General features: G+C 43.4%; 1 protein-coding gene across 3 annotated transcripts; it reads right to left on the bottom strand.

The window, feature by feature from the left end:
- LOC112262889 (rabphilin-3A-like) lies at nt 1-26778 on the bottom strand. 3 transcript variants are annotated; one of them, XM_042331567.1, is made up of 19 exons: nt 26478-26778; nt 14410-14639; nt 12313-12406; nt 12086-12097; nt 11157-11285; nt 10807-10936; nt 10536-10619; nt 9834-10008; nt 8313-8498; nt 8011-8193; nt 5320-5399; nt 5084-5158; nt 4706-4815; nt 4403-4529; nt 4252-4308; nt 3921-4075; nt 3597-3678; nt 3314-3410; nt 1-3207 (listed from the first exon to the last, which is right to left on the bottom strand). In XM_042331567.1, exons 3-19 carry the CDS (start codon nt 12384-12386, stop codon nt 3077-3079), a joined length of 1887 nt encoding a protein of 628 aa, XP_042187501.1. In that variant the 5' UTR covers nt 12387-12406; nt 14410-14639; nt 26478-26778; the 3' UTR covers nt 1-3076. The 3 variants fall into 3 exon arrangements, with proteins under 3 accessions (XP_042187501.1, XP_042187500.1, XP_042187502.1); XM_042331566.1 differs by having other exon boundaries at nt 14420-14639; XM_042331568.1 differs by lacking the exon at nt 14410-14639.
- Nucleotides 26779-27131: the final 353 nt, after the last annotated feature.

Here is a 27131-nt window from a genome sequence, read left to right as displayed (position 1 = left end):
TAATGATCTCAAGTTTGTCCATTTCAGATAGCTTTTATTGATCTGTGTAAACCTAACTCTTTGTAAAATCTTTACATGCAAATTCATTTGCAAACATACACAGATATTTAAATGTATTTTCTCTCCAGTGCATGCACTACTTATTTACAGTTACATAAATAAAACCAACAAATCATTTCATTAAATACTGTAGGCAGAAAAAAATTGAGAACAGTTGTGTCCTCTTTAGGTTTTGAGAGACTTACTATCTAGAAGAGAAAATATAAACTAATGAAGGTTAAAGACCACTGAACTGGTTCCAGAACAGAACAGGTAGGCTACAGTAGTACTGTAGAACCAGTGAAAATCAAGTGCATACGCAACAAAATAATGTTGAAATTGTGGCCACTGGTGGACAACAAGACAACACAGTTCAGACAGGCTCTCATTACTGTGTGAGCCCCTGGTTTTACCCATCAAAGGAGGAGACAGAGCACTTGGTGAAAAGGCATCACTCTATGGATGAGATTAATCTCCATTAATATTCTGCCTTCAGGAACTAGTCGGTGAGATCCATTTGTTAATGTGCCCACTGAGTGTTATCTGAGCTCTGGGTACAGGGTCCTAGCTGTGCTCTCATCTCTGTCACTTTACCAAGCTGAGGATGCTCCGAAGAGAGGCTAAAGTAGCCTGTCACATCAACTCATTTATAATCCATTGGAAACCAAATGATAACAGCAATAGTCCTAATACTCATGCAGCATAAATTAATGTATGTTGCGGTGGCCTCAGTGTTTTAAAAAAGCATTTGGAACAATGTTAAGGGTTAGAGACGTAAACCATCAAATTACAATAGAATTTGTATCTTAAAAAGTCTATGTATATATCATGAACCACAAGACGTCTCATGCATAGGGGTTTTTGAGAAACTTGCAAACAGCTGTATAAATTGAGGTCATTCCATTGTATAAGGTGTGCTTTGCTTGAATTGCGGTAATTGGTCAACAGCCACACGCCAAAGCTTTGAGTGATTGGTGCAGCAGAAAAGGATGGGGCAGGAAGGGAGGGGCCCAGTGTGGGTAAAAGGGGTGGGGGTGTGTGACTGCTCCAGGCACAGAAAACACAGGGGTCACGAGCACAGTGCATGCAAGTTAAGCAGCACATTCTCTTACGACAGCCTTACATTGTCTTATTTAGTATGTCTAAGGTGGAGCAGGCTTTAAGTGTCAGTGAAAAATCTGACAATATGCATTCAATGTAAAAATTGTCAGTCAGTAGACAACCTCTGTAAGCTGTCATTGTAAACCATGTGCAATAGGGAAGTACACACCTGTCATAGTAGACATCTCATTACTAGCCAGGGAAAGAATATTTTTTCCTGTCTCCTCTCTCCCTTCACCGTAAACAAATACCTGAACCAGATGGTCAACTTTTCAGAGCAAACATTCTCATAAAAAAAAATCAACATTTTCGAACTACCTCTATAAACCAACCTGATCTCAGAGCATTTTGTATTTTCTTTACGTAAATCCGAGACACTCCATTCAGTATGATAAGATACGTGTTGTATGGTATATATTCATTTGTGGTTTTCCATCTCCCATTTCGAATGATATGTTAAAGATTACAACTCCTATTATATGTTACGAATTTGCAAAATGCATAATATATTTTGAATTTGCAAAACGTATGATATGTTAAAAATTCTAGCTAGGTGGCTAGGTGGATAACATTAGCTGGCTGGTTAATGTTAGCTAGGCTAGGGGTTAAGGTTAAGGTTAAGTGTAGGAGTTAAGTTAAAGGGTTAAGCTTAGGGTTAACTAAAAGGGTTAAGGTTAGGGGAAGGGTTAGCTAGCATGCTAAGTAGTTGCAAAATAGCCCAAAGTACTAAGAAGTAGAAAAGTTGCTAATTAGCTCAAATGTAAAAGTTGTCATTGATGAGATTCAAACTCGCAACCTTTGGGTTGCTAGGCATTTGCGGTATACGCTGACCCACCCCACTCTACCTTAAGTAACCATCTGTCTTATGTAACCATACCAAACATAACATATCATGCTAATTTGAGTGTCCTGGATTTACATGTACTATGTTAAGTCTAGTCAATGAGACCAGGGTGCTATAAACAGGACTCAAATAAGGACTAAAAGTGAACACTTGACAGAAAGTGAGTACATTTTGTTCTACCAGGAGTGCAATCATTCAAAATCTTTAAACTGATATTGAAATTAATAAATATGAGTTACTTAAATTGCCTATTAATTTTAGTATGTAATACATTGAAAAACGAAGAAATATACTCTCCAAACTAAATGTCATTGAATTGATTTGTGAATCATGCCCTTTTTCATAGTCCAGAATATGTTTATCCTCAATTTCAGAAGATCAGCAGCATGTGAAACATCTTCAAGAGAATGCCATAATATGAATTAGATATCATTAAATAAACAGCTGTGTGTCCTCAGAGTGTTTTCATGTGGTTTTGCATTCTCATACAAGTGGTAATAATACCGTATGGTGTCATTTTACCAGAAATGAAGGATTACAACCTGCCAGTCTAATGAACTTCATAGTTCAATGGGTGCTGCAGATGTTATCCCACATAGAATGCCATAACATATTGCTTCGTCGTCTTTTGTGCTAGTGCATTTCAAATGGATTTTTATTTAGTTTTGGATGTGTCAAGTTCAATAACACCTTCAACAGGCATGATAGTCTCAATGCAACTGTATACTGCAATGTCTAACATCATTTTTTGCCTTAAATTGTTGATTTTTAAAGGATGGTTTTAAAGTATACCATGTTTTGCCTCTTGGGGAGTCCACTTGGTAGATAAGTCTCAGTAAAGGGGGAGAAATAGGAGAAGGGAATATCACACCTGGGAAACAGGGGAGGATGGAAAGGGTGCATGTGGTGGGTTGGGTTGAGGGCATGAAAGAATAACGACAGCCAGACAGGAAGACTACCGGTAAGTACAATAATACTAAAACTAAAATGAAGGTTCTTGGGGAGGTGTGGAGGGAGGTTAGACAGGGTAATGTGAGAGAGGAGAGGGGGCTGAGTGTAGAGGGAGAGGACTTAGCTCATGCAAGGTGGGGGTTAGTTGCTGTTGACAGGATTCTCATTCAACAGGGTGTGCCAGCGCTCTATCTTCTTGTCCTTGTTCTTCAGGCACTCATACCAGTGCTTCAGCTGCTCCCCTTTGGCTGTGATGCCCAACTGGCACCCACCTACAGCAGACCAGCAGATAGGGAGGGGAGGGTGAGAGGACTGGCACAACATGGAACAATTCAACGAGGTCTAGTAGATCTCGAATGCATCTCCCATGGATCTTACCGATGTAATCGTTGGATTTCCCAATGTCGTAGTCCCACACTGAGATGTCCAGGGTCTTCTTAGCCAGGTCGCTGTGCTTGATGTCATAGCTAAATTCCTGTAACACAACAAGTGAGAAGTCATCCCCCTCACGATCTCCAATAAATGGTATTTAAATCAGTACACAAATCAATATATTGAGGTATTGACAGACATTTAATATTAAAAGCACAAACAAAGTACTGCTGTCAGATGGTTACTTCTGTCTTGTATTATTATTGCAAGACACCAACAGGGATCTGACCTCGTTGTACTCTGGGTTCAGGGTTTTCTTCTTGATATTTGTTTTGTTCTTGGCCTTCTTCCCCATATCAGGTTTCAGGCATCTAAACACATCACAAACAAGACAAACATATTTTGATGTTGTCATCCTGCATTTGGGGATAGGAAGTAAATTGCAAAACAGATGTATTCTACTGTGCAAATGAATAACTTTGACATAATTCAATTTGTTTTGATATTTGAGAGAAAAGTGAATACTTCATCATGTAAACACTGGAAAAGTGTTAGAGAGGAACGTGTGTTTGTAATCACTCCTGATAGCAATCACAGTGAAACAGACACGGACATTTCGACAAATGGGTCAGAGTATCCATTGGCGTCCATGGAGGCCAGGTGAACGCAGCGCACCACACCCACAAGCAGGCGGTTCTGCTGGGTGCTGTACACGAGGGAGATAAGGATACGACCACGCTCCTCCACATCTCCACCATCCTTTCCACCCTGGAGAGAGCGGGGGGGGGGATTGAGAGGTTAGAGAGAAAGAGAAAACAGGGAGCGAAAGATGGGTAAGAGAGAATGGAAGAGTGTCATTTTATATCATATCATGAAGACATGATTTCTATGAGGACACGTGGCGGTAGTCCACATGCCCACGCATGCTGGTCATACACCAATACCTCATCCTCATAGAGCGAAATGCCTCGAGCCCCTCCAGCTGTTGCGGTCTTCTTTGTCTGTGGAAGGATATGGATGGTCCAATCAGACATTGAAACAAATGGGACTCTTACTGTATATTTAATGTGAGAAGCAGGATGATATACTACTTACAGGGACAACTCTCTCTAGACACACGTTGAAGTTTTTCTTCTGGTTGATCTTCAGTTTCTTCAGTGCAATGCGAGTTTCTCCGATAAACTCATTATGTCCAAACTTGTCCTCATCACAGACAGAGATCCTGCATCAACCCATACAAGACATCAATAATATTGGATCATAACATCCAAAGTAAAACAATTCAGCCCTTAGATAAAACCATGTCAACAAATGGAGACAACAAGACAGGAATGTGGTTTAGTGTTGTCTTGATGTTTAGTGAACCCTGAGTTTTGTTTCTCTGCTTCTAGTATCCACCTGAGAGTCTTGCGCTGCATGTCCTCATCTGTGAGTCCGTGGTAGACCAGGGTCTCGTTCCATGCTGGGTTACGGGTGTTTCTCAGGGTTTTGGTGCGTAACTTGGTGGACTGCAGCACATGAGAGTAGACACAAGAGATCAAGATGAGGAACTTGACTTCAGCACTTATATCTGAGGCTGGATAGAGGCAATGGAGCTTCGTATGGAGTACAATGGATAATCCTTATGCCACAAGGTGGCAGGCTTGAGCTAATGGCGTGTATCATAGCATCACAGACATCATTCTCAGATTTTTCTGAATCATGACACATGCCATAATAAATACACAAGCATATGTTAACCCCCAGGTAGAAAATAAGGGAGGTGAATTCCATCACCTTACTGGCCCCTGGCAGCAGATGCAGCTTGACATATGGATCAGCCAGTCCATTGGAGTCCATGGGCTTCAGTCCCTGAGGGGAAGACAAGACAACACATACTCTTTATGTCACCAGACAGGACAGAAGGGACAAGGAGTCCCTGTAAATTTGAACTACTGCGGCAGCATCTTTTAAACACAGGCCACTTCAGTGTAATTGTCTCAAGGTGAGTAAATGAGTGCAATAGGTGGTACCTTGGCTTTAAGGATGCTGCAGTGGAGACTGTTGTTCTCCTGCTCATAAAGCAAGCTGAACTCCAGCGCGCCAAGAGTGGCTGAAAAACATCCAGGGCAGTCATTAGATCAGATAACAGACAGGGTGTCTACTCTGACTGCACTGGAACACAGACACTAGCAGTACATCTAAGACAAAAGGCACTGAGTTGTAAAGAGAGTCTAGACTAGGAAAGATTCTCAAAGTATCAGAAAACATTGAGACTGCCGGCAGTAAGAGACATGAGCTTCACGCCAGAGGGCAGACAAAAGAACAGAAGATCAAGCAGAGAACTGATAAAGGAGGGAGAAATGCATAATCCAACAGTGAATCTGCAGCCTAAATGGTCTGTAAACAGATTAAATACGTTATGCATCCGTCCACATATTAATAGAAAATTCCATTAAATAGCAGCAAAATGTTATTGTAATATCAAGGAAACTAAAAATCACAAAGGAACACATTCAGGAAAATAATGTTCTAGTTAAAAAGACAGAAATACCCCAATTCATAACAGAATATGAAAAATGTAAATAAAATAGATTGATAAGAGTAAAAAGTACTGGACATTCAGCTACAGAGCAGTTGAATGGGAGTCTATACATAGATGTGAAGGGAGGACAAAACTGAGATGATACAGATAATCAATAGGTTTAAATCTGTCATCCCTTCATTTAAAACAGTAAACCCCCAACAGATCCAAACCACCACATTGTAATGGTTGGAAGGCTAGCTTTTAAAACCTGCAACTCCAGTAGTCCAGTGCACTGAAATCTCTCCAACTCCTACCAGCCCTTACACATCCCGAGTTAATACAATTTCAAATGGCTGGAAAACATTAAGAGTACAGACAGACAACTGAAAATGCACAAATGTAATTTGTATGATATAATGCCATCTCCAGTAACTACAGTGCCTTGATACAGCCACCACCATGCTTGTAAATATGAAGAGTGGTATTCAGTGATGTGTTGTGTTGGATTTGCCCCAAACATAATGCTTTGTATTAAGGACATCAAGTTAATTTCATTGCCACATTTTTTGCAGTTTTACTTTAGAGCCTTATTGCAAACAAGATGCATGTTTTGGAATATTTTTTATTCTGTGCAGGCTTCCTTCTTTTCACTTTGTCATTTAGGTTAGTATTGTGGAATAACTACAATGTTGTTGATCCATCCTCAGTTTTCCTGTCACAGCCATTAAACTTTGTAACTGTTTTAAAGTCACCATTGGCCTCATAGTGAAATCTCTGATTGGTTTCCTTCCTCTTTGGCAACTGAGTTAGGAAGGACGCCTTCATCTTTGTAGTAACTGGGTGTATTGATACACCATCCAAAGTGTAATTAATAACTTCACCATGCTCAAAAGGGTATTCAATGTCTGCTTTTTTATTTTCACCCATCTACCAATAGGTGCCCTTCTATGTGAGGCATTGGAAAACCTCCCTGGTCTTTGTGGTTGAATCTGTGTTTGAAATTCACTGCTCAACTGAGAGACCTTACATATAATTGTATGTGTGGGGTACAGAGAATAGGTAGTCATTCAAAAATCATGTTAGACACTATTATTGCAGACAGAGTCCATGGTACTTATTATATGACTTGTTAAGTACATTTTTACTTCTGAATTAATTTAGGCTTGCCATACCAATGGTGTTGAATACTTATTGAGTCAAGACATTTCAGCTCTTCCTTTTTTTAAATATATATACATTTTTTGTTTTTTAAAGACAATATTGGGTATTGCGTAGGCCAATGACACAAAATCTCAATGTAATCCATTTTAAATTCAGGCTGTAACACATCAAAATGTAAAAAGTCAAGGGCTGTGAATACTTCTGAAGGCACTGTAGATGCAAACAAATGATGTACTACTACCAACCCTTTATACCACTGAGCATACAGAACCAGGACATCTCTGAGTAACTGATCCTGCACAACAGGACCTGACTGTCCTAGTACTGCCCACTCCATAGATAACTACAACCAATGAAGCCTCCGCTATTTCTGCCATTTCTGCTGTAACATTTGGGAACTAATCAAACACAAGGGCAATGTAGATCCCGTCAGAGCTCTCGTATCACAAATACTGGGTTCTGTGCTAAATTCCCAGACCTCAAAGTAAATTAAAGCCCCATCCCCCAGGGAGAGAGGAAAGGCTATTCACCGCTAGAGGGATGGAACATGACGTACGACTTGCATGACACGATTCCCATCACTCAAGGGAGACATTTTAAAAAATGGTTCCATTACAGTTTCTCATTACAGACTCACTATTGACTCGTTTTACATCCTCTTACACTTTACTTCCAAGATATTGATTCACATGCTTGGATAACATATGGTGGGTATCGTATATCATCTCCAATAGAGCTCCATGAATTCTACTAGAAGGATACACGTTGGCTGCTAGTATTATTAGATGATTCATATGCTTAGAATGCTACAAAGACCACCGACTCAAAAGAGTAAGAGATCAAACATGGAGATGTTACAACAGACTGAATAAAAGTGTCTGCTGAATGACTATGTAAACAAATAGAAATGCAAAGAGCAGAGTCTTTATATGTTGACTTAAAACAGCCTGGAATACGTGGAGAGAGATCACTGAAGCAACAGACACAGAGCCCATGTTGTAGAGGTCTAAGTTGGAAGGACAAGATGGTCACTTACTGGCCTCATCTGAATCACAGCTGTTTGCATCCTCCTCCTCCTCAGGCGGGGGTGCTTGTTGTCGAGCAGGAGGGGGGTTGTAGGAGACAGGCTGTCTCTTCTCCTCCCGCATTGGAGGAGTCACTCTATCCTCCGCTGGAGCAGTGATAGTGGAGTAGCCACCTCCCTCCATCTCCAGTGGAGCTACAAGCACATACAAGGTAATGATTTGTTTTTTATGCGTTGGTCACTCATAATTCCATCCTCTATGAATGAAAAGTGTGTTTCAGTATCAAAGTGATGTGAGTCCCGCTTTTCCCTACCCTGCTTGGCTGATGCTGCTGGAGGGGGCCTGGAGCTCTGGACTGTAACAGCCTTCTGCAGCACCACTGGGCTGTTCTGGGCACCTCCCTCAGTGTAGCCAGGACTAGCCCCACCAGCGGCAATACGAACCTCTGTCGGCTTATGGGCCACAGGTGGTTTGCCAGCACGCCCCTGTGATTCTGGTCCTGCAACACACATGCACACATGAACAAGCGTGCACACATATAGGCACACGCACACACACACACACACTCACACATCAGTGTATCACTGAGACTACGCTGCAGTGGAATCCATAATTCTCCCTAGTCTCTGTGAATCCTTTTGATGTTGCAGTTTTTCCAATGCACAGGCATTGACCTACATACAGTACAACAAGCAGTGGCAGACAACCTTGATCACATCATGAAGCCTGGCTTTTTACTCTACCTTTCCCCCTTACTTTCTTTGATGAGGATATCTCACTACAATGGCAATGACACTGCTGCAAGTGGGAGCAGATTGCCAGGGCACCCTGGAGGTGCCAGGCTTGCCCCAGCATGTACTTCCCACTACCTAACTGAAACCACCCACTCCTGGATCTGGCTGTCTGGGAGGAGGTGGCAGTGCCCATTCTGTGAAACAGATCTGGGCTTTCATGGTAAGGATGAGAAATGAATAACAGAAATAAATGTTTGGAGGGACTGGAAGCCAGTGGGAGTTCACAACATCTGATGATGTTTGTCTGATGAAACTGGAGAGATGGTGCTTTGAGAGAGTGGCTATAGGGCAAGTATGGTACTCTAATGTACAGTACTGGGTCGAGGATTGGGTTAGGACGGTAGCATGATTAGGTTCTGTTGAAGTAATACTGGGATTGACTGAATGACTCACCTGCTCCCTGCTGGCCATAACTAGGAGCGTGACTCTCCTCTGGACTTGGGAGATAGGCAGCACAGGACACTGAGTCTTTCTCACCCCTACAAACTCTTACTTCTGCTTGGTCTTCTGTAATGTTTCGTATCCGACTTCAGCACAGGAGGCTGCTGAGGGGAGGATGACTCATAATAATGGCTGGAGAGGAGTAAATGGAATGGGTTTTCATTCCATTCCATTTATTCCATTGCAGCCATTACTATGAGCCCCTCCTCCCCAATTAAGGTGCCACCAGCCGCCTGTGGTACATGTTCATGAATTAGGACCTCTCCTGTGTGTACATTGCCCACTGGGATACATTGCCAACAAAAGACAAAATAGGTCTGCTAAATTTAGAAATCTGAAATCAGTCTTCATCTTCACTAAAGAACATTGTAGATACAATTCAGGCTTTCCGTTGCTTTCTTTTTCAAGTAATTTTAGAATGTAATATTGAGTTCAGGGCAACATAATTCCCATTTAGCTATAATTAGTTCGCTGAATCTGTTTCATTCTGCCGGCTAGTTAATGAAAACAGACCAAGTCTGTATCTACTTTGCCACTCTCACAAGCCAAGAAAGCAATCAACCTGAAACAATTCCCACAGCTCTGTCTGGCCTGGTTACCTCTGGCCTGTGCCTGTGGCTGATCACCAGCAGCCCTGGGGTCAGAGGCTGCTGATTCCTGGGGTTCTGAGGCCCGCTGGGCGCTTGACTCTCTGGACTTGGAGATGGGCATGGGCGAGGGCAGGAACTGCTTGGGGAAGCCTTTAAAGAACCAGGCACCAGATCGCTTCCACACCTAAGAGATGATGAAGAATCTTTCAGATCCCCAATAGCTGATGCCATGACAACAGCTAGTCTCATGGGGTCCAAAAAGAATGGCCTGCGTCATATAAGCTTTAACACTGACACCTACAATCTTAGAAAAAAGGTGCTATCTACAACCTAAAAGGGTTCTTCGGCTGTCCCCATAGCAAGAGCCCTATTTTGTTCCATGTAGAACCATTTTTGTTCCAGGTAGAACCCTTTTGAGTTCCATGTAGAACCCTTTACACAGAGAGTTCTACATGGAACCCAAAAGGGTTCTACTTGGAACCAAAAATGGTTCTCTTATAGGGACAGCTGAAGAACCCTTTTGGAAGCCTTTTTTTGTAAGAGAGTACACTCAGTTAATCTCCCTGATCCTTTGTCTCGCTTGAAGTGAATCGTCACTTTGTATTTTTCACCCACCATGTCTTTTAATTCACTATGACACATAGTGTAACATCACGCTATGACATATCCCTGTCATATCCCTGTCACCATGTGTTTCACAGAAACACTCACCTCTCGCTGTTCGCTGCAGATCTTGCAGAGCCACACAGAGCACGGCCGGCTCCCACTCTGCACTCCACATTTGGTGCACATGTGCTACAGTAGAGGAGACACAGGTTCACAAAGAGGTCACAATGTCATAAATTACCGTACCATTTCATTGCTCAGGCTCTATTGTAGCCTAACATGGTCCGTAATAGCCTATCAGAGCAAAAGCTTTAGTGCCTTTGCCTTCTAGGGATGGGCCAAAAACCAATCTTTCCAACCCCCGTGCTGCACATACCTTTTTGCAGTCCTCACACACCACTGAGCTGACCCCTGGCACACCCAGCTGCTCCCCACACAGCAGACAGCGGTTCACCCCGTCCCCACACACCGTCTTCTTCATGTCATCTAGACGGTTCACCAGGCGCCTGCAGCAGTTGGGACAACTCTCATTACAGCCAATTACTAGTAGAACATAAAGTTCAGTTGGATAAATGTGGTAATGATAGTCCAACTGATTGAATAATGTTGTCTGTAATTCTATCATCTTGTGCAGCATTTTTGCAGAGGTGAAAATGTAACAACACTGAGGTATGCAATGCAATGGAGCTCCAATCTATTAGCTCAGAATGTCTCTTCAGTTCTCACCCAATTCTCTCCTGCTCCATGGCCTCCATCTTCTCAGCGCGGGCGATCACACCGTTAATGATCTCCTTCTCCTCGTCAGTCAGGTCCGGAGCGCCGGGACCAGGCCTGACCTGGTTAGTCCAGTTACCCCTGACAACCACACAGGAAAACTGTCTGGGGCTGAGGTTTGACCTGGACTAGCATGGTTTGCTAGTCCAGGTCAAACCCTCAGACATACAGTGTGAAATCAAATGTACATGCAAAATAACGCTCAAACAGAAGAGTGGACAAATAGTCAGTGGTATGCAATAGACAAAGAGACAGCGGTATGCAATAGACAAAGAGACAGCGGTATGCAATAGACAAAGAGACAGCGGTATGCAATAGACAAATAGACAGCGGTATGCAATAGATAAATAGACAGCGGTATGCAATAGACAAATAGACAGCGGTATGCAAAAGACAAATAGACAGCGGTATGCAATAGACAAATAGACAGCGGTATGCAATAGACAAATAGACAGTGGTATGCAATAGACAAAGAGACAGCGGTATGCAATAGACAAAGAGACAGCGGTATGCAATAGACAAATAGACAGCGGTATGCAATAGACAAAGAGACAGCGTTATGCAATAGACAAAGAGACAGCGGTATGCAATAGACAAAGAGACAGCGGTATGCAATAGACAAATAGACAGCGGTATGCAATAGACAAAGAGACAGCGGTATGCAATAGACAAAGAGACAGCGGTATGCAATAGACACATTGCACATTGTACCAACACCCCGTCATTGTGTCCGAAACATATGGGAACATACAATCATTCACGAGTGAATCTACACTTACCTAAAACATACCGTACATACACAAACACACACTATAATAGTAGATTGGAGCAGTGCAGAGGGGGGAAGATAAGAGAGATGGAGTGAGAGCTTTTCTACTTACTGTTCCTTATCACTGAGTCCCAGCCAGGGCAGAGATGAGAAGAAAACAGACAGGAGAGGAAAAAATAGATTATTTCCTGGGAAGGCATGGAAGGGTTAACAGCACCGTGAAGGGTTAACTGCACCGTGAAGGGTTAACTGCACCATGCAGCAGGCAGCTGTGCCCGGCGATTCCCGCAGGGTGCTTAGTGTACCCAGTGTTCCTGCTGTTCTGCCACCAGTTCTTACTTGGCATGCATGCTCCTCTGCCTGTCGTTGGGTACCCAGCGGTCCGAGCTACCGCCCATCACTGCGTCCGTCATGGCTGCTGCACTATAGCCCTCTGCAGGTGGACACACACAGAGATGAGACACACACAGTTAAATTATAAATGCTACATACAAGAACTTCTTATACTGAAAAAATATATAAACTTTATGAGATGAAATAAAAGATCCCAGAAATGTTTGTTTTGTTTACATCCCAGAAATGTTTGTTTTGTTTACATTTAGTTTACATCCCTGTTAGTGAGCAATTCTCCCTTGCCAAAATAATCCATACACCTGACAGGTGAGGCATATCAAGAAGCTGATTAAACAGCATGATAATTACACAGGTACACCTTGTGCTGGGCACAATAAAAGAGCACTCTAAAATGTGAAGTTTTGTCACAACACAATGCCACAGATGACTCAAGTTTTGAGGGACAGTACAATTGGCTTGCTGACTGCAGGAATGTCCACCAGAGCTGTTGCCAGATAATTTAATGTTCATTTTTCTACCATAAGCCGCCCCCAACGTCATTTTAGAGAATTTGGCAGTACGTCCAACCAGCCTGTTCAGTGTTGTAACCGACTTCAGTGGCCAAATGCTCACCTTCGATGGCCACTGGCACGCTGAAGAAGTGTGCTCTTCACAGATAAATCCCGGTTTCAACTGTACCTGGGAAGATGGCAGACAGCGTGTATAGCGTTGTGTGGGTGAGCGGTTTGCTGATGTCAACGTTGTGAACAGAGTGCCCCATGGTGGCGGTGGGTTTATGGTATAGGCAGGCATAAGCTACGGACAACGAAAACAATTGCATTTTATCGATGGCAATTTAAGAGATACCGTAACGAGATCCTGAGGCCCATTGTCGTGGCATTCATTCGCCGCCATCCCCTCATGTTTCACCATGATAATGGACGACCCCATGTTGCAAGGAGCTGTACACAATTCCTGGAATCTGAACATTTCCCTGTTCTTCCAAGGCCTGTATACTCAACAGACATGTCACCCATTGAGCGTTTTTGGGATGCTCTGGATCGACATGTACGACAGCGTGTTCCAGTTCCTGCCAATATCCAGCAACTTCGCACAGCCATTGAAGAGGAGTGGGACAACATTCCATAGGCCACAATCAACAGCCTGATCAACTCTATGCGAAGGATATGTGTTGCACTGCATGAGACAAATGATAGTCACACCAAATGTTGACTGGTTTTCTGATCCACACCCCTACCTTTTTTTTAAGGTACTGTATCTGTGACCAACAGAGCCATAGCTGTATTTCCAGTCATGTGAAATCCATAGATTAGGGCCTAATTTATTTATTTATTTTAATGGATTGATTTCCTTATATGAAATGTAACTCAAAATTGTTGCATGTTGCGTTTATATTTTTGTTCAGTGTAGCTACAGAGACTCATTGCCCTAAATCACTTAGGCTGTATTTTAAGATGTGCAATAACGTTCTGTGATATCTTCATTGGAAACAACATGAACAATTCTCCTCTTGTCACACATGAAATGAATATGGGTCACACATTGTTAGATTATTACGCTGAATTGTTTATTCAAAGTTATCTTCTCATCTTTACCACAACTCAAATCAATCCATGAAATCCATGCAGGAAAGAATAACTAACTGTCAATTGACACAATTTATTGACGGTCACATTTAATCTCCCCTGCTTATGCAGCACCGACTTCAGCACTAATATTGCTGCACTCTCATCAGCAGGCAGAACCCTCTGTCTGCTCCAAGTGTGTGGGCCAGGATTGCAATGGCCTTGAATTGGCTTGTCACCACACACATTTACTCTAATTGATGTAAGAGTCTGATACTGATACAGTACATTACGATACCAACAAGGGCTATGAATAGCAATCATATCAGCCGTGATCTGTGTAAACTCTTATGGTAACAATCGATAAACCATGTCTCCCAATGTCTAGCCAATTCTTACAGTACAATCCATGTTTATGTGCCACAGTGATGCAACCACTGAGCAATTCAATCCAATGGAGCAAAGTGGCAAAAAGAAACCTGCAGAAATCAATAGGAGTTTAGTGAACTGAATGTACCTGTACGCACCGGGTGTGTGTAGGTGCACGTTCACGAGACTCAAAACTCCTAAGGGCCACCACCAGGCAGAACGAGGAGCGACACCCAACCAGCAACAAGGTGGGTCCCCGGGGAATGAGCAGGGTGGGGAGGGTCAACAATCCTCTTTCCACAGCAGCCTGTCTCCGTTTTAGAGGCTCCTCCTTCCAAGGCTGACGATAGCAGGGAACTGAGATGTGATGTGGTGTGACTGGAGAGAGCAAGGGTGAGACAGAAAAAGAGAGAGAATAAAAAAAGTGTAAGGAAGGAGGAAAAAGAAAAATCATTCAATCTAATTTGTCTTCAGTTTGCTCCGATTACTCCACAGAACTCCAGATGAGCACTGCAGAACATAGCTAGGAGAGAGAGAGAGAGAGAGAGAGAGAGAAAGGTGCGGGGTGATGCTGATCTGCAGTATTAACTCCTGTAGGCTAAACACTCCAACTTATTCTGATACTGCTTGTTCATTGAAATCACCAGCAGAATGCACAACAATTTCCATGTGGGAGGATGCTTTATTGTATTAGCCTGGAACCTGTCACACTATGCAAATGTAGACTACAGTAAGTGCACCCGGCATTCATTCATTATTTCCCACTGTCCAGCTCGCGAAGGGAACAACACAAATGTATAACACTGTATACACCCCATAGGCTGAGTCTCACAACTATGATTCTCCTTTACTGCACACAAAATGAATCATCCTCTTTTGTTCAGGATGGTTATCCTGGGGAGGCAGATAGAGAGAGAGGAGAGGAGGGGGAGCAGAGGTGGAGAGATACTCAGACATACACTACACAGACACTGGACGAGCAGCTCTCACCCAGACAAAGCTTTGTATCGCTGCAGATAGACACTGTTGCGTCACTGGGGTGAGTGTGCAAGAGAAAACGCCTCAGCTGAAGTAGGTTTCCTGTCAGTGTTGGCTGCACGGAGCTCATTAGCAGAGACCTTCAGGGGACTGATTCAGAGAAAGGACACGACATGCTGGTCAACAGCCTTCAACAGATTTCTCTTTAAATTAGTCTGTCTCAATAAGTATGATGCAGGCTTGGCACTTAGTCTGCATCATCTTTAATATGACCCTCATTCAGTGTTGGAGAGTCAACCAGCTCGTCATTCATTCATCTCATTCAGTGTTAGTCAACCAGCTCGTCATTCACTCATCTCATTCAGTGTTGGAGAGTCAACCAGCTTGTCATTCATTCATCTCATTCAGTGTTGGAGAGTCAACCAGCTCGTCATTCATTCATCTCATTCAGTGTTAGTCAACCAGCTCGCCATTCACTTATCTCATTCAGTGTTGGAGAGTCAACCAGCTTGTCATTCATTCATCTCATTCAGTGTTAGTCAACCAGCTCGTCATTCACTTATCTCATTCAGTGTTGGAGAGTCAACCAGCTTGTCATTCATTCATCTCATTCAGTGTTGGAGAGTCAACCAGCTTGTCATTCATTCATCTCATTCAGTGTTAGTCAAACCGCTCGTCATTAATTAATCTCATTCAGTGTTGGAGAGTCAACCAGCTCGTCATTCATTCATCTCATTCAGTGTTGGAGAGTCAACCAGCTCGTCATTCATTCATCTCATTCAGTGTTAGTCAACCAGCTCGTCATTCATTCATCTCATTCAGTGTTAGTCAACCAGCTCGCCATTCACTCATCTCATTCAGTGTTGGAGAGTCAACCAGCTTGTCATTCATTCATCTCATTCAGTGATGGTCAAACCGCTCGTCATTAATTAATCTCATTCAGTGTTGGAGAGTCAACCAGCTCGTCATTCATTCATCTCATTCAGTGTTGGAGAGTCAACCAGCTCGTCATTCATTCATCTCATTCAGTGTTGGAGAGTCAACCAGCTCGCCATTCATTCATCTCATTCAGTGTTGGAGAGTGAACCAGCTTGTCATTCATTCATCTCATTCAGTGTTGGAGTCAGTGTTGGAGAGTCAACCAGCTCGTCATTCATTCATCTCATTCAGTGTTGGAGAGTCAACCAGCTTGTCATTCATTCATCTCATTCAGTGTTGGAGAGTCAACCAGCTCGCCATTCATTCATCAGTGTTGGAGAGTGAACCAGCTCATTCATTCATCTCATTCAGTGTTCAGTGTTGGAGAGTCAACCAGCTCGTCATTCATTCATCTCATTCAGTGTTGGAGAGTCAACCAGCTCGCCATTCATTCATCTCATTCAGTGTTGGAGAGTCAACCAGCTCGTCATTCATTCATCTCATTCAGTGTTGGAGAGTCAACCAGCTCGCCATTCATTCATCTCATTCAGTGTTGGAGAGTCAACCAGCTTGTCATTCATTCATCTCATTCAGTGTTGGAGAGTCAACCAGCTCGTCATTCATTCATCTCATTCAGTGTTGGAGAGTCAACCAGCTCGCCATTCATTCATCTCATTCAGTGTTGGAGAGTCAACCAGCTCGTCATTCATTCATCTCATTCAGTGTTAGTCAACCAGCTCGCCATTCATTCCTCTCATTCAGTGTTGGAGAGTCAACCAGCTCGTCATTCATTCATCTCATTCAGTGTTGGAGAGTCAACCAGCTCGCGCCATTCATTCATCTCATTCAAGTGAGTCAGTCAGGCTGTCTATTGTGCCTTGAGAAGAAGCTGGCATTTTCTCCTGCAATTTTTCCAAATGACGGGGGTCTAAGAGCCAGCACTGTGCACTGCACAGCACAGCGGTGCCCGGGGACAGGAGAAACAACCATGCAGAACCATGTGAAGCTGTGCCAGAAAAGAATAATGGAAGACAGAGGGTGAGATGGGGGAGGAGAAAGAGAGGTGGAGACATGGAGGAAACCTGAGCACCAACATCGTTGTCTCCTTCGTCATTAACATCACTCATCCCCTCATACAGGGGTGGAAAGGACCCATTTAGAAACCTGTGACTCAAAGTGACTAACAGGAGGGTCCATAGGCCTACTAGTGTGTGTCATTTAGGAGCCCAGCCTCACGTCCCCTCCAACCCAACCTGTTCGCAGGGGAGAGATAAAATGTGTTTCCAGCAATGTTCCAATGGTGTTCCTGAACTACTTGAATGTACAGCTGTAAAACAAAGGGAAAAAAAAAATTCAAACACTACTAGGTATAGAATGACTAGCTTGCTCCCTCCCATTGTAGTATGAATTGGACACTGACTATAAAACTTGCTTTGATCTTTAAAAACTGGGGAGGGTGAGACATGAGAGGCTTTTTGAGATACATCATACAGTAAGTACCCTTACTGAAGCTCTGACTGCAATGGACACACCGCTCTGCCAAGACACACACTCTCTCTCTCTCTCTCTCTCTCATAACAGGGAGCTGACTACCTTGCATCTTTTTATTACAGCACACAGCACAATATCAAGACCCTTATGACCACAATCACTTCCTTTCATTTCCAAATGGCACTGGGTTATGTCCCACCTTTATATAATTTTTAATGGAGATACACCATTACAGGAGTCCTTCTGCACTGAATTTCCAGCGTAAGAATTCCTCTGCCCTGCTCTGAGACAAGAGAGAAATGCCTTAAGTGGGTTAATGAGACTCTGAGATCAATGCAAACTCCCACGATTGGTTTTAGTTTAATTAATCATTCATCGGGGTAGTGTTCCTATTGTGACTCACAGAATTGAAAGTTATTTAGGGGTGGAGCTTGAAAAAGCCTGTGTCCGGCTTCAGGGCACTGCTGCTACAGCCACCAGCCACCACCCACCTACCTACATGGCTTGCCATTGGCTGTTGTTGAATCCCTGAGGGTTGATGTGACAAAAAAGGGCTGTACTGCTGAGCTCCACAGCCAATCCCTTTTGAGAGGTATTGATGGCAAGTTGATGCATTAATCACTCTTCTGTTCAAGGGGCTTTGTGTCATCATTCCACCAAGAATCACACTAAAACCATAAATGAATTTACATTACACACACAATAGATATTGATGTGAGAAGCGCAAAAGCACACTTTCCAACATGAAATATTACATTTCTGCCATTAAGTTGCTATATGCTAAGAAAGGACCACCATGCTCCCAGAGTATTCAGTAAGTCTACCACAGAACCAGCTGCTGAAGGGCTTGTGCCTCTGCTCTGCCTCTGTCAACCACACCCTTCTTATGCTGAGCTGAGCTGGCCTTTTAGCCATAAAAACCTGGAAATAATGTTAGCAGAGGACTAACAAAAGCCATTAGGAAAAAAACACACTGATTGGTTGGCACAGGATGTTTCCCTGTAAAGACCACTTGTGTGTAGCAGTGCTGACAAGTCCCCCAAGCCCACCCCTTATTAAACCTTTTTCCCACTATCAAACCGAACCATACCATTCTGCATGTTACAGTGGACAGGGTAGGAATGTTTTATTGGGGTGGTTACAGCAATATTCTTGCTGGTTTCAGCACAGCGGGACTGATTGAGGACTCAACCAGCCAATTCTCTACATTAAAAAAAGCACACGCTACACGCTACACGCTACACATGCAGAGATGCATGGTAGTGGGGTCCTGGACCAGAGCCTTTGGCATCACTGATCTGTGTGGGTAGGTGGGAGTCAGGACTAGTCAGGACTCCTGGGACGTGCACCGATTGGCCTCCAGGGTGGCGCAGTGGTCTAAGGCACTGCATCGCAGCGCTAGCTGTGCTACCAGAGACTCTGGGTTCAGGACTCCTGGGACGTGCACCGATTGGCCTCCAGGGTGGCGCAGTGGTCTAAGGCACTGCATCGCAGCGCTAGCTGTGCTACCAGAGACTCTGGGTTCGCGCCCAGGCTCTGTCGCAGCCGGCCGTGACCGGGAGGTCCGTGGGGCGACGCACAATTGGCCTGGCCTAGCGTCGTCTGGGTTAGGGAGGGTTTGGCCGGTAGGGATATCCTTGTCTCATCGCGCACCAGCGACTCCTGTGGTGGGCCGGGCGCAGTGCACGCTAACCAAGGTCGCCAGGTGCATGGTATTTCCTCTGACACATTGGTGCGGCTGGCTTCCGGGTTGGATGCGCACTGTGTTAAGAAGCAGTGCGGCTTGGTTGGGTTGTGTTTCGGAGGACGCATGGCTTTCGACCTTCGTCTCTCCCGAGCCCGTACGGGAGTTGTAGTGATGAGACAAGATAGTAACTACTAACAATTGGATACCACGAAATTGGGGAGAAAAGGGGGTAAAATTTAAAAATATATATATATATTAAAAAAAGACAGTGGAAGATGCTGAAGCCCAGAGAGGCCTTCCACTCCTTGTCTTGTTTGCCCTCACACACTTTGTATATAAAGACACATGGATACTCTGACCCATTTCAGAATATGAAAGTTTCTGGCGAAAAACATAATTATATTTCAGTGATAAGAAGCACTGAAGTATCTGAAGCAGGCTGATGCAGCCAATCTTTAAAAAGCAATCTGTTTGTATATCAGTCACGGTATTTCCTTGAAAGGTACTCTGAAATAACCTTTTTCCTACTCTTCAACAAAGCAGTGGTTTCTGTTTGGGAAGCTTTTCTTTGGGCTTTCTTAACTATTAGATTATCAATGAAACAATTTCATATAACAACATGTGGAACGAACATGCCTCTCCGACATGTAGAACAACTCTATTTGTGGAATTTTTATCTTCATTGTCTTGCAACTGAATGTGGTTATACCTACATCCATTACTTGATGGTGAAATTATATTTGGAATATTTTTACGAGGTTTGATGAATGATTTACATGGTCAGAGTCACTCTCCCATGCTCATACTCACTTTGGCTCATTCATCCTCTAACTTCCACTCCCTACGTTATCCTTAAATCTAATCAACTTTCTCATTATAACCGATGAAACGCCGCATTCCAAAATTGTATCTTTGTCATTGGGATCAAAGAGTGCTTCTGGCGTTAATGTGTTCTGGGGAAATGGGCAGGGGACTGGGGAGGCCATTGGTTTGAATGAAAGGCCCATTCTCCGTCAGCCCAGCAGGAGAGGGGGGTGAGATGGTGAGATAGCAACCCTGAGGCCTTCATATGGACAGAACTGTAAAGCACTGCACCAAGTAACCCTCTACTGCAGGACGAAAACTTCGCTCAGCATTTCTTAATTATTTACAACTCCCACCCCATCCTCCACTGCTCCTCACTCCAGTGAAGCGGGTTCTCTTTCTCCTTTTTAAGGCCTTAGTGTGCACTTTAGTTATTCATTACTCTATCTGCAAGACATTGTGTGTCTGAACACGTACAGTGGGCTCTGGGGGGAAAGGAAGAAGGAGAAAAAATGATGCGATAAAGGAGAGCTTGGCAGGAAGGAGGGATGGGGGAGGACAGGAAAGGGGCTTCTTTTGGGAGCCTGTTGGTATGCCAGTTGATGAGAGATGTGGCTGTGGTTTAGTGGAGGGGAGGGGCTCTTCCAGGTCTAGGACATACAGTACATGTCACATATGGTGCTCTTCGACCGTACCACCAGTGTTACACTAGTGTACTGTATACACCCAAATGTTATAATAGGGAAATAGTGGTTCCATAGCTAGGGCTGACACTGAGACTTGTGAAGAGAGTCATTGTAAATAATTTGTTCTGAACTGACTTGCCTAGTTAAAGAAAAGTTTCAATTAAATAAATGAAAATAAAAGGAGCAGAATCAACAACCTCTGCATAATCAAAACAGTTGCTTTGTGAGAAGCTGTTAAAGTTCACAGTTAGCCATTTTTATGTAAATGTCATCAGAAAAATACAAGAGGCCTGGCTTTGGCTCCAAGTGAGAGCATATCCGCCGGAGCCATGGCCCAGTGAGACAAGGCTGCTGACCTGCGTAGATGGAAAGTTTGAGCCTTTGGGGTACAGCACTGGGGTAAATCCTGTATATGGAAATGTGCCATACAGTATTAGCCCTGTTTTCAGTCATATGAACTGGTCAGCAGGGACCATCTGTGTGGCCATCTGTGAGGAACAAAGAGGCGGCTTCACCTCTCTTCGGATGAGAGAGGATGGCCCTCCCTAGGTCTCACAGCCACCACCACTTCCACTAGGGAGGCATATTTCCAAATTCAGCCCCTTTGGGTAACAAACAGGAAAGACCCTCCTGTGACCAACAAGCACTTGCGCTGTCGCTACCCTGCAGACATGGCAATTTCATCCAAATAAAGCCAATGAGAGAGGGGACTGGAGAGGGTTGGCACACAAACACATACAAATGATAAGTACACACTCACACACATACTGTACAAACAACACTTCACACATAAATAGGATGAAATTGTACCTATGGTATCTTAGCATGATGAAAACAAATACAAATCTACAGGCATCTTCAGCAAAAATCTATTCAATTCCAACATTATATGTTGCATGTGTAGGCCAATTTAAATTGAGTCATTGAACAATTGCAATCTTGACTTTGGTAACCTGAAAATGCAAGCATTATACAGACACCATTCATCATAAAGGCAGCATCCACCTGATTATATTTCAGGATGGGCTCCTCGTCCCTCATGTGCTCTCAGCTCATAGTCTGGTGACTCATCCTTGCCGTACCCCAGAAGTGAGAAGAGGGACGTGGAGATTAAACTAGAGTTGCGAGTCATTTTCCACTCATTTCCTCACTACCTCTCTCCATCTCAGGAAGACAGGCATAATCAGATGTGCATGGGGCATTACATTAAACCACGCATCTTCCAATGTCAAAATCTCATGGCTTATATTGTTACTCACAAGCCTTGAAATATGGCTATTAAACTAGACATGTTTGTACGATGCCTAAGTGGAGGAGGGAAATAGAATCGCATGCCTTCCTGTCTTTATTGTCTCTCTGAGGATAATGGCGCTGCCTCTGGTGGGCCCCCGGCTGTTCTGCTGGAAATCAGCCATGAGGAGCTGGCACACTTCAGCTGCTGGCTATCTGACACTCCCTCTGGCCCCGCCAGAAAACTAGCAGGTACCATGTCCCTGAGTGTTTTTCAACAGATCCCTGTTTGCAAACAAAGAGCCCCCTCGCACCCACAGGTCTCTCTTGAAAAAAGATTTTCATCTCAAGGAGACTAACCTAGTTAAATGTTTATTTGATTTTATCTAACCTTTATTTAACTAGCCAAGTCAGTTTAACCTTAATCAACAAATAAAGTTTAAATACATTTTAAAAACATACACCGAAAGACGATCTAGAATTCAGCTATTCAGATAGGAGGGACAGGTGTCTAGGTTCAAGTTTAAGTGGCTTGTTTGTAATTAAAGTTGCTCAGTTGGCCTCAATTCTGACCCTGAGGCATTCCTCTTGATGTGACATGTTGTGTCCTGACTCCTGACATTCATGTTCAACCTGTTTAAGTACAGCTTAAGTTGCAGTGATGTGACAAGACAGGGAGATATGTTACGATCTGACTGTGTTGCATGTACTCACTCCTCAGCTTCCTCCCATCAAACAGCCTCAACCGTACAGCAGGATGATGAATACATCAATTGTGCACTGAAGCAGAGTGTATTGACAAACTGGTAGGGATTGCGATCTGCTTCAATGATCAATTCCAAAAACAGATTCCACATGCAAAGATTGATTATTTATTTATATGGATTTGGCCATTTTTGGTGAGGTTGTCAGTCAGCTTTTCTTGAACATTTAATGACCTGTGATAGGACACGCTTTGATTAAAAAAGGAAGTTTCAGCAGTTTGATTACAAGGGAAACCCCTTGGTGACAGATTTGATGATACGCTTAGGCAGTACCACTCAACACTCACTCCCTCTCTACAATTACCCCATTAGGAAAGGCTTTTGATGAGCCAACTGTCTTAATGACCTGCCACTTGGTGATGTAGTGGGATCAGCAGTGGTCCTCTCCATCGCCACAGCTTAGGTTGGTCTGTCTATTCTGCTAAAGGGTTGCCAGTGGCAACATAAGAGGGCCTGTTATCCTCCGTTAATTTTAGAACAATCTTATCTATTGGACTGAGTCTGCAGTTGATTCTCTCTATTGGGGTGTGAGCCACTTGTCACAGATTCAACCCTCATCAAAGCCAGGCTATAGATATGGCCAGTTCTGATTCTAAACCTTTCTTTTGGGTGGACTGTGGAGTTATTGTCTCATCAATGGCCCTTCTCTTCATCACCACAGTAGCTATCGGAGAGCTGTGATAACAAGTGTCCAGGGGAACCCACTCTGTCAATCGATCCTGATCCCACGCCTTGATGATCCTTAGAGGAGTACAAAGAAAAACATCTCACTCCCTTTGGACATGGAGACACAACACACACATAACCAGTCATATAGCTATCCAATCAACAAACTGTGTACAGCAGTCATGTACGTAAAAAAAATACACAAATTCATGCTCAGAAATCAAATACAATGTGATACAGTTCAGGCTTTTATCTATCCCCAAATATGGATTTCCGAGGAACATGAAGAAGAGGAACAGAACTACCTTTACCATCTGTGACCATGGTAACAGGGAGATCAGAAGAAGAAAGTCGGATTGATAAAATACTGTGTGTGTGTGTGTGTGTGTGTGTGTGTGTGTGTGTGTGTGTGTGTGTGTGTGTGTGTGTGTGTGTGTGTGTGTGTGTGTGTGTGTGTGTGTGTGTGTGTGTGTGTGTGTGGGGGGTTTTTGTGGGGGGGCATGAGTGTATGTGTGTGTGCATCACGTTAAATCTAAATTCTGAGGAAAAATAAATAGGGGTACAAAACACATGGCTAATTACTAATGACTAGTGTGCTTGGAAAAACTCTGAGCCTGAATTTCAACCCTTAATAATGCCTCCAGCCTGATGGCCTGCCTTCCTTCAGTCCTAGAAGTAGAATCGAACAAGAACCAGTCCCCTAAGAAAGCATGGTCTAAGGAAACAAGCCCAAAGACACTGGAATATGGGTACATCTGCCTTCCAGCCTTAAATTATGTAGTTCCCTTGCAGAGCACTTATCTGTCTCTTTCCAATCTTTTTTTCTACCTCTTTCATGACCACCTCTCTCTCTCTCTGTCTCTCTCTCTCTCTGAGAGAAGAAGCCACTGCTCCAAAACCGCCATAAAAAAAGCAGAATGTAATTTGGGTGGTGAACATTCTTGACACACACAGGAAACCGTTGAGCTTGAAAAACCCAGCAGCGTTGCAGTTCTTGACACAAACCCATGCGCCTGGCACCTACTACCATACCCCGTTCAAAGGCACTTAAATATTTTGTCTTGCCTATTCACCCTCTGAATGGCACACATACACCTCCATGTCTCAATTGTCTCAAGGCTTTAAAAAATCATTCTTTAACTTGTCTCCTCCCCTTCATTTACACTGATTGAAGTGGATTTAACAGGTGACATCAATAAGGGATCACCTATATTCACATGGTCAGTCTGTCATGGAAAGAGCAGGTGTTCTTAATGTTTTGTACACTCAGGGTATACTGTATATGGTGTGAAGCTCATCTTTTCCTCCCCCTCTCACTCCCCCTGTCTCTTGACACACATGGTCACATTTTTCCTCCTCTCTCGCCATTCCATTCTCTTTCTCTACAGCAGCTGATGTACATAGATAGCATGGTAGAGAGAGAAGCAGAGAGAGAGAAAGAGAACGAGAGGGTGCAAGGGTGTTGACCAATCGCTACAGTAGTTGCTCATGGGAGAGGAGGCAACTGCAGTTATCGGAAGCCGTTCATTCAGTCTTATCTCCCCTCCCCCATGTAATCGCCATGCTTCAGGACTATGGCGAGAGTTTGAGATGGTCATGTCAGGGTTTCTCAGTATAGTCAGTGTTTCGCCTAGATTTTCACTAGATTAGGTTTCCCTGAGTAAATGGACCACAGGACCAGTCAATGCTTGGTTTTAACCTCTAAAACAATGGCACAACCATCAGGAAAACATAAGCCTTATGGTTGTGACATTGTTCTATTGGTCAGGGGATGTTTGGTATGTGATGTCTCAATCTCCTCTTCAGGGCATATTGAGAACAGGGGTGGGGGGCCAGGGGTATCTGAACCACAGCCATGTTGAGGTTAAAACCAAAACCAACCATAGACTGGTCCTGTGGTCCATTATTCAGGCAAATCAAATCTAGGGAATAATCGAGGCGAAACACAGACTATACCGAGAGAACCTGAAATGATGATAGTACTCCCAATACCACCATCCCCAACTCTTGTCATAGACTTGAAGCAATCATTTAGAATCAATCTGCCTGAGTCAGGTCTGGAGTGGAGGCACATCAAGCACGGATGTGTTTCTCTCAAATCCTGCAGCAACGCCCAGGGATGAGATGAGAGGAAGCTTACTGCAACCACAGCATCTCCCAAATGACTTACCAGGGCTCTTGTCCCATATCACAACTGCAACAAGGAATCATCCAGACCTGAGAGAATGAATTGAAGTCTGCCACCAATCTCATTGTAAAGAGGCACATAGGCACAAGGGTGTGTAGAGACATTGGTGGAGGAATGGAGACTGCATGAAGCTTTGCCATAATCAGTGGTTATTAATGGACCACCTTATTCATGAATTAAATGGATAATAAATTCAAGTATGTCAAAGAATCATGAGCCTATACCAATTGATCAGCATACATATGACGCTGTATTTTACAACAGACAGACTGTAGCCTAATATCAGTTTTATAGAAGCATTGGTTTATGCTAAACATAAAATGACGTCAGTAAAGCTTGTACCTTACTGTTTAGTCGGCTGTATGGCACAGTATACATACTATTGGTATTTAAGTAATTTCACTCATTCAAAGCTTTTGTTAGAGCTGAAAACAATATGCTATCTATTTACTTGGTTTCATCTTCAACACGTTCATAAGGTAGATAAAAACTATGTTCCATTGGGTCCTTTTACAGAAATAGCATCATATTGCATACCATAGGTATATGTAATAATTATATAATTTTCGATTTCAAATAAATGTTCATTGAGATCATTCAGATAAACTGAAGCGCAGCGAGCGCTCCATCAATGTTTCATGACAGAATCAGCTAGTTCCCATATGTGTGCACTATGTTCCTTTATTCATGCAACTGCAGTTGTGGGAAAAAATATTGAATAAAAGCACACTGAAGTGCAATACGTGAAATACAGCCTAATGCTCACAATAGATGCAGACCGTTAAAAAACCGTAGCAAGCCTACCTGAGATTCCAGCCCTCTCTCGAAGGAAGATGTCAGGGTATGACGCGGACCCATTTTATACTGTAGGCTACTTGGAATCAACAGCAAAACCGTTCATTGCGCATGCAACGCCTGTCACGAGCAATATTTTTGCGAAGAGGGGTGCTTCGTTTTCAGTTCCTTATAACACCGTCGCTAGGGGCTGATCTCCACACAATGCGCCCTGCGTGGGCTCTCTCCTCTGTGGTAAGCTCTTGGTACTCTGGGAAGAAGACCCCTGCATCCAAGTAGCCTCCATTGATGCTCAAGTGGACTCTTGCCTGGTTCTACTTTAGATTTGTCTTGGTTTCTTGATTCTACATTTTTCTTGCAATTTACAATTTAATTGAATGGCTACAATAGCTGCATGAAAGTAGACAAACCACTTTCAGTAAAAACATTCCAATAGCCTAGACTTTTAACATTGAATCTTATTTTAATGGATTTGATTTGATTGGATGCTCAATCCGCCTCCTGGTCAGGGTAGCATTATGAAGTTTCTGCCCCCCATGAAAAGGTCACATTGTATGTCTGTGTTTTATAGGCTTCATCAAACTTGCCCTGGTCATCTACAAAACGTGTTGTCGGAGGCATATCGTTAATACTATTGCCACACGTTGTCCTCGATTTTTGTCT

This window comes from Oncorhynchus tshawytscha, linkage group LG12 (genome assembly GCF_018296145.1).
Source record: "Oncorhynchus tshawytscha isolate Ot180627B linkage group LG12, Otsh_v2.0, whole genome shotgun sequence".
Taxonomy (NCBI): Eukaryota; Metazoa; Chordata; class Actinopteri; order Salmoniformes; family Salmonidae; genus Oncorhynchus; species Oncorhynchus tshawytscha.
Note: the sequence above shows the minus strand (reverse complement) of the source record. Positions and strands in the feature narration are given on the sequence as shown.

Bases quoted from the DNA above. Each gene is read 5' to 3' on its own strand.
- LOC112262889 (XM_042331567.1), bottom strand. From the start codon at position 12,386: ATGACGGACGCAGTGATGGGCGGTAGCTCGGACCGCTGGGTACCCAAC. The intron at 4,816-5,083 runs GTGATGGAATTC...CATGTGCTGCAG, and splicing joins TGCTGCCAGGGGCCAGTAAG to TCCACCAAGTTACGCACCAA. The intron at 3,208-3,313 runs GTAAGATCCATG...GGTCTGCTGTAG, and splicing joins GAAATCCAACGATTACATCG to GTGGGTGCCAGTTGGGCATC.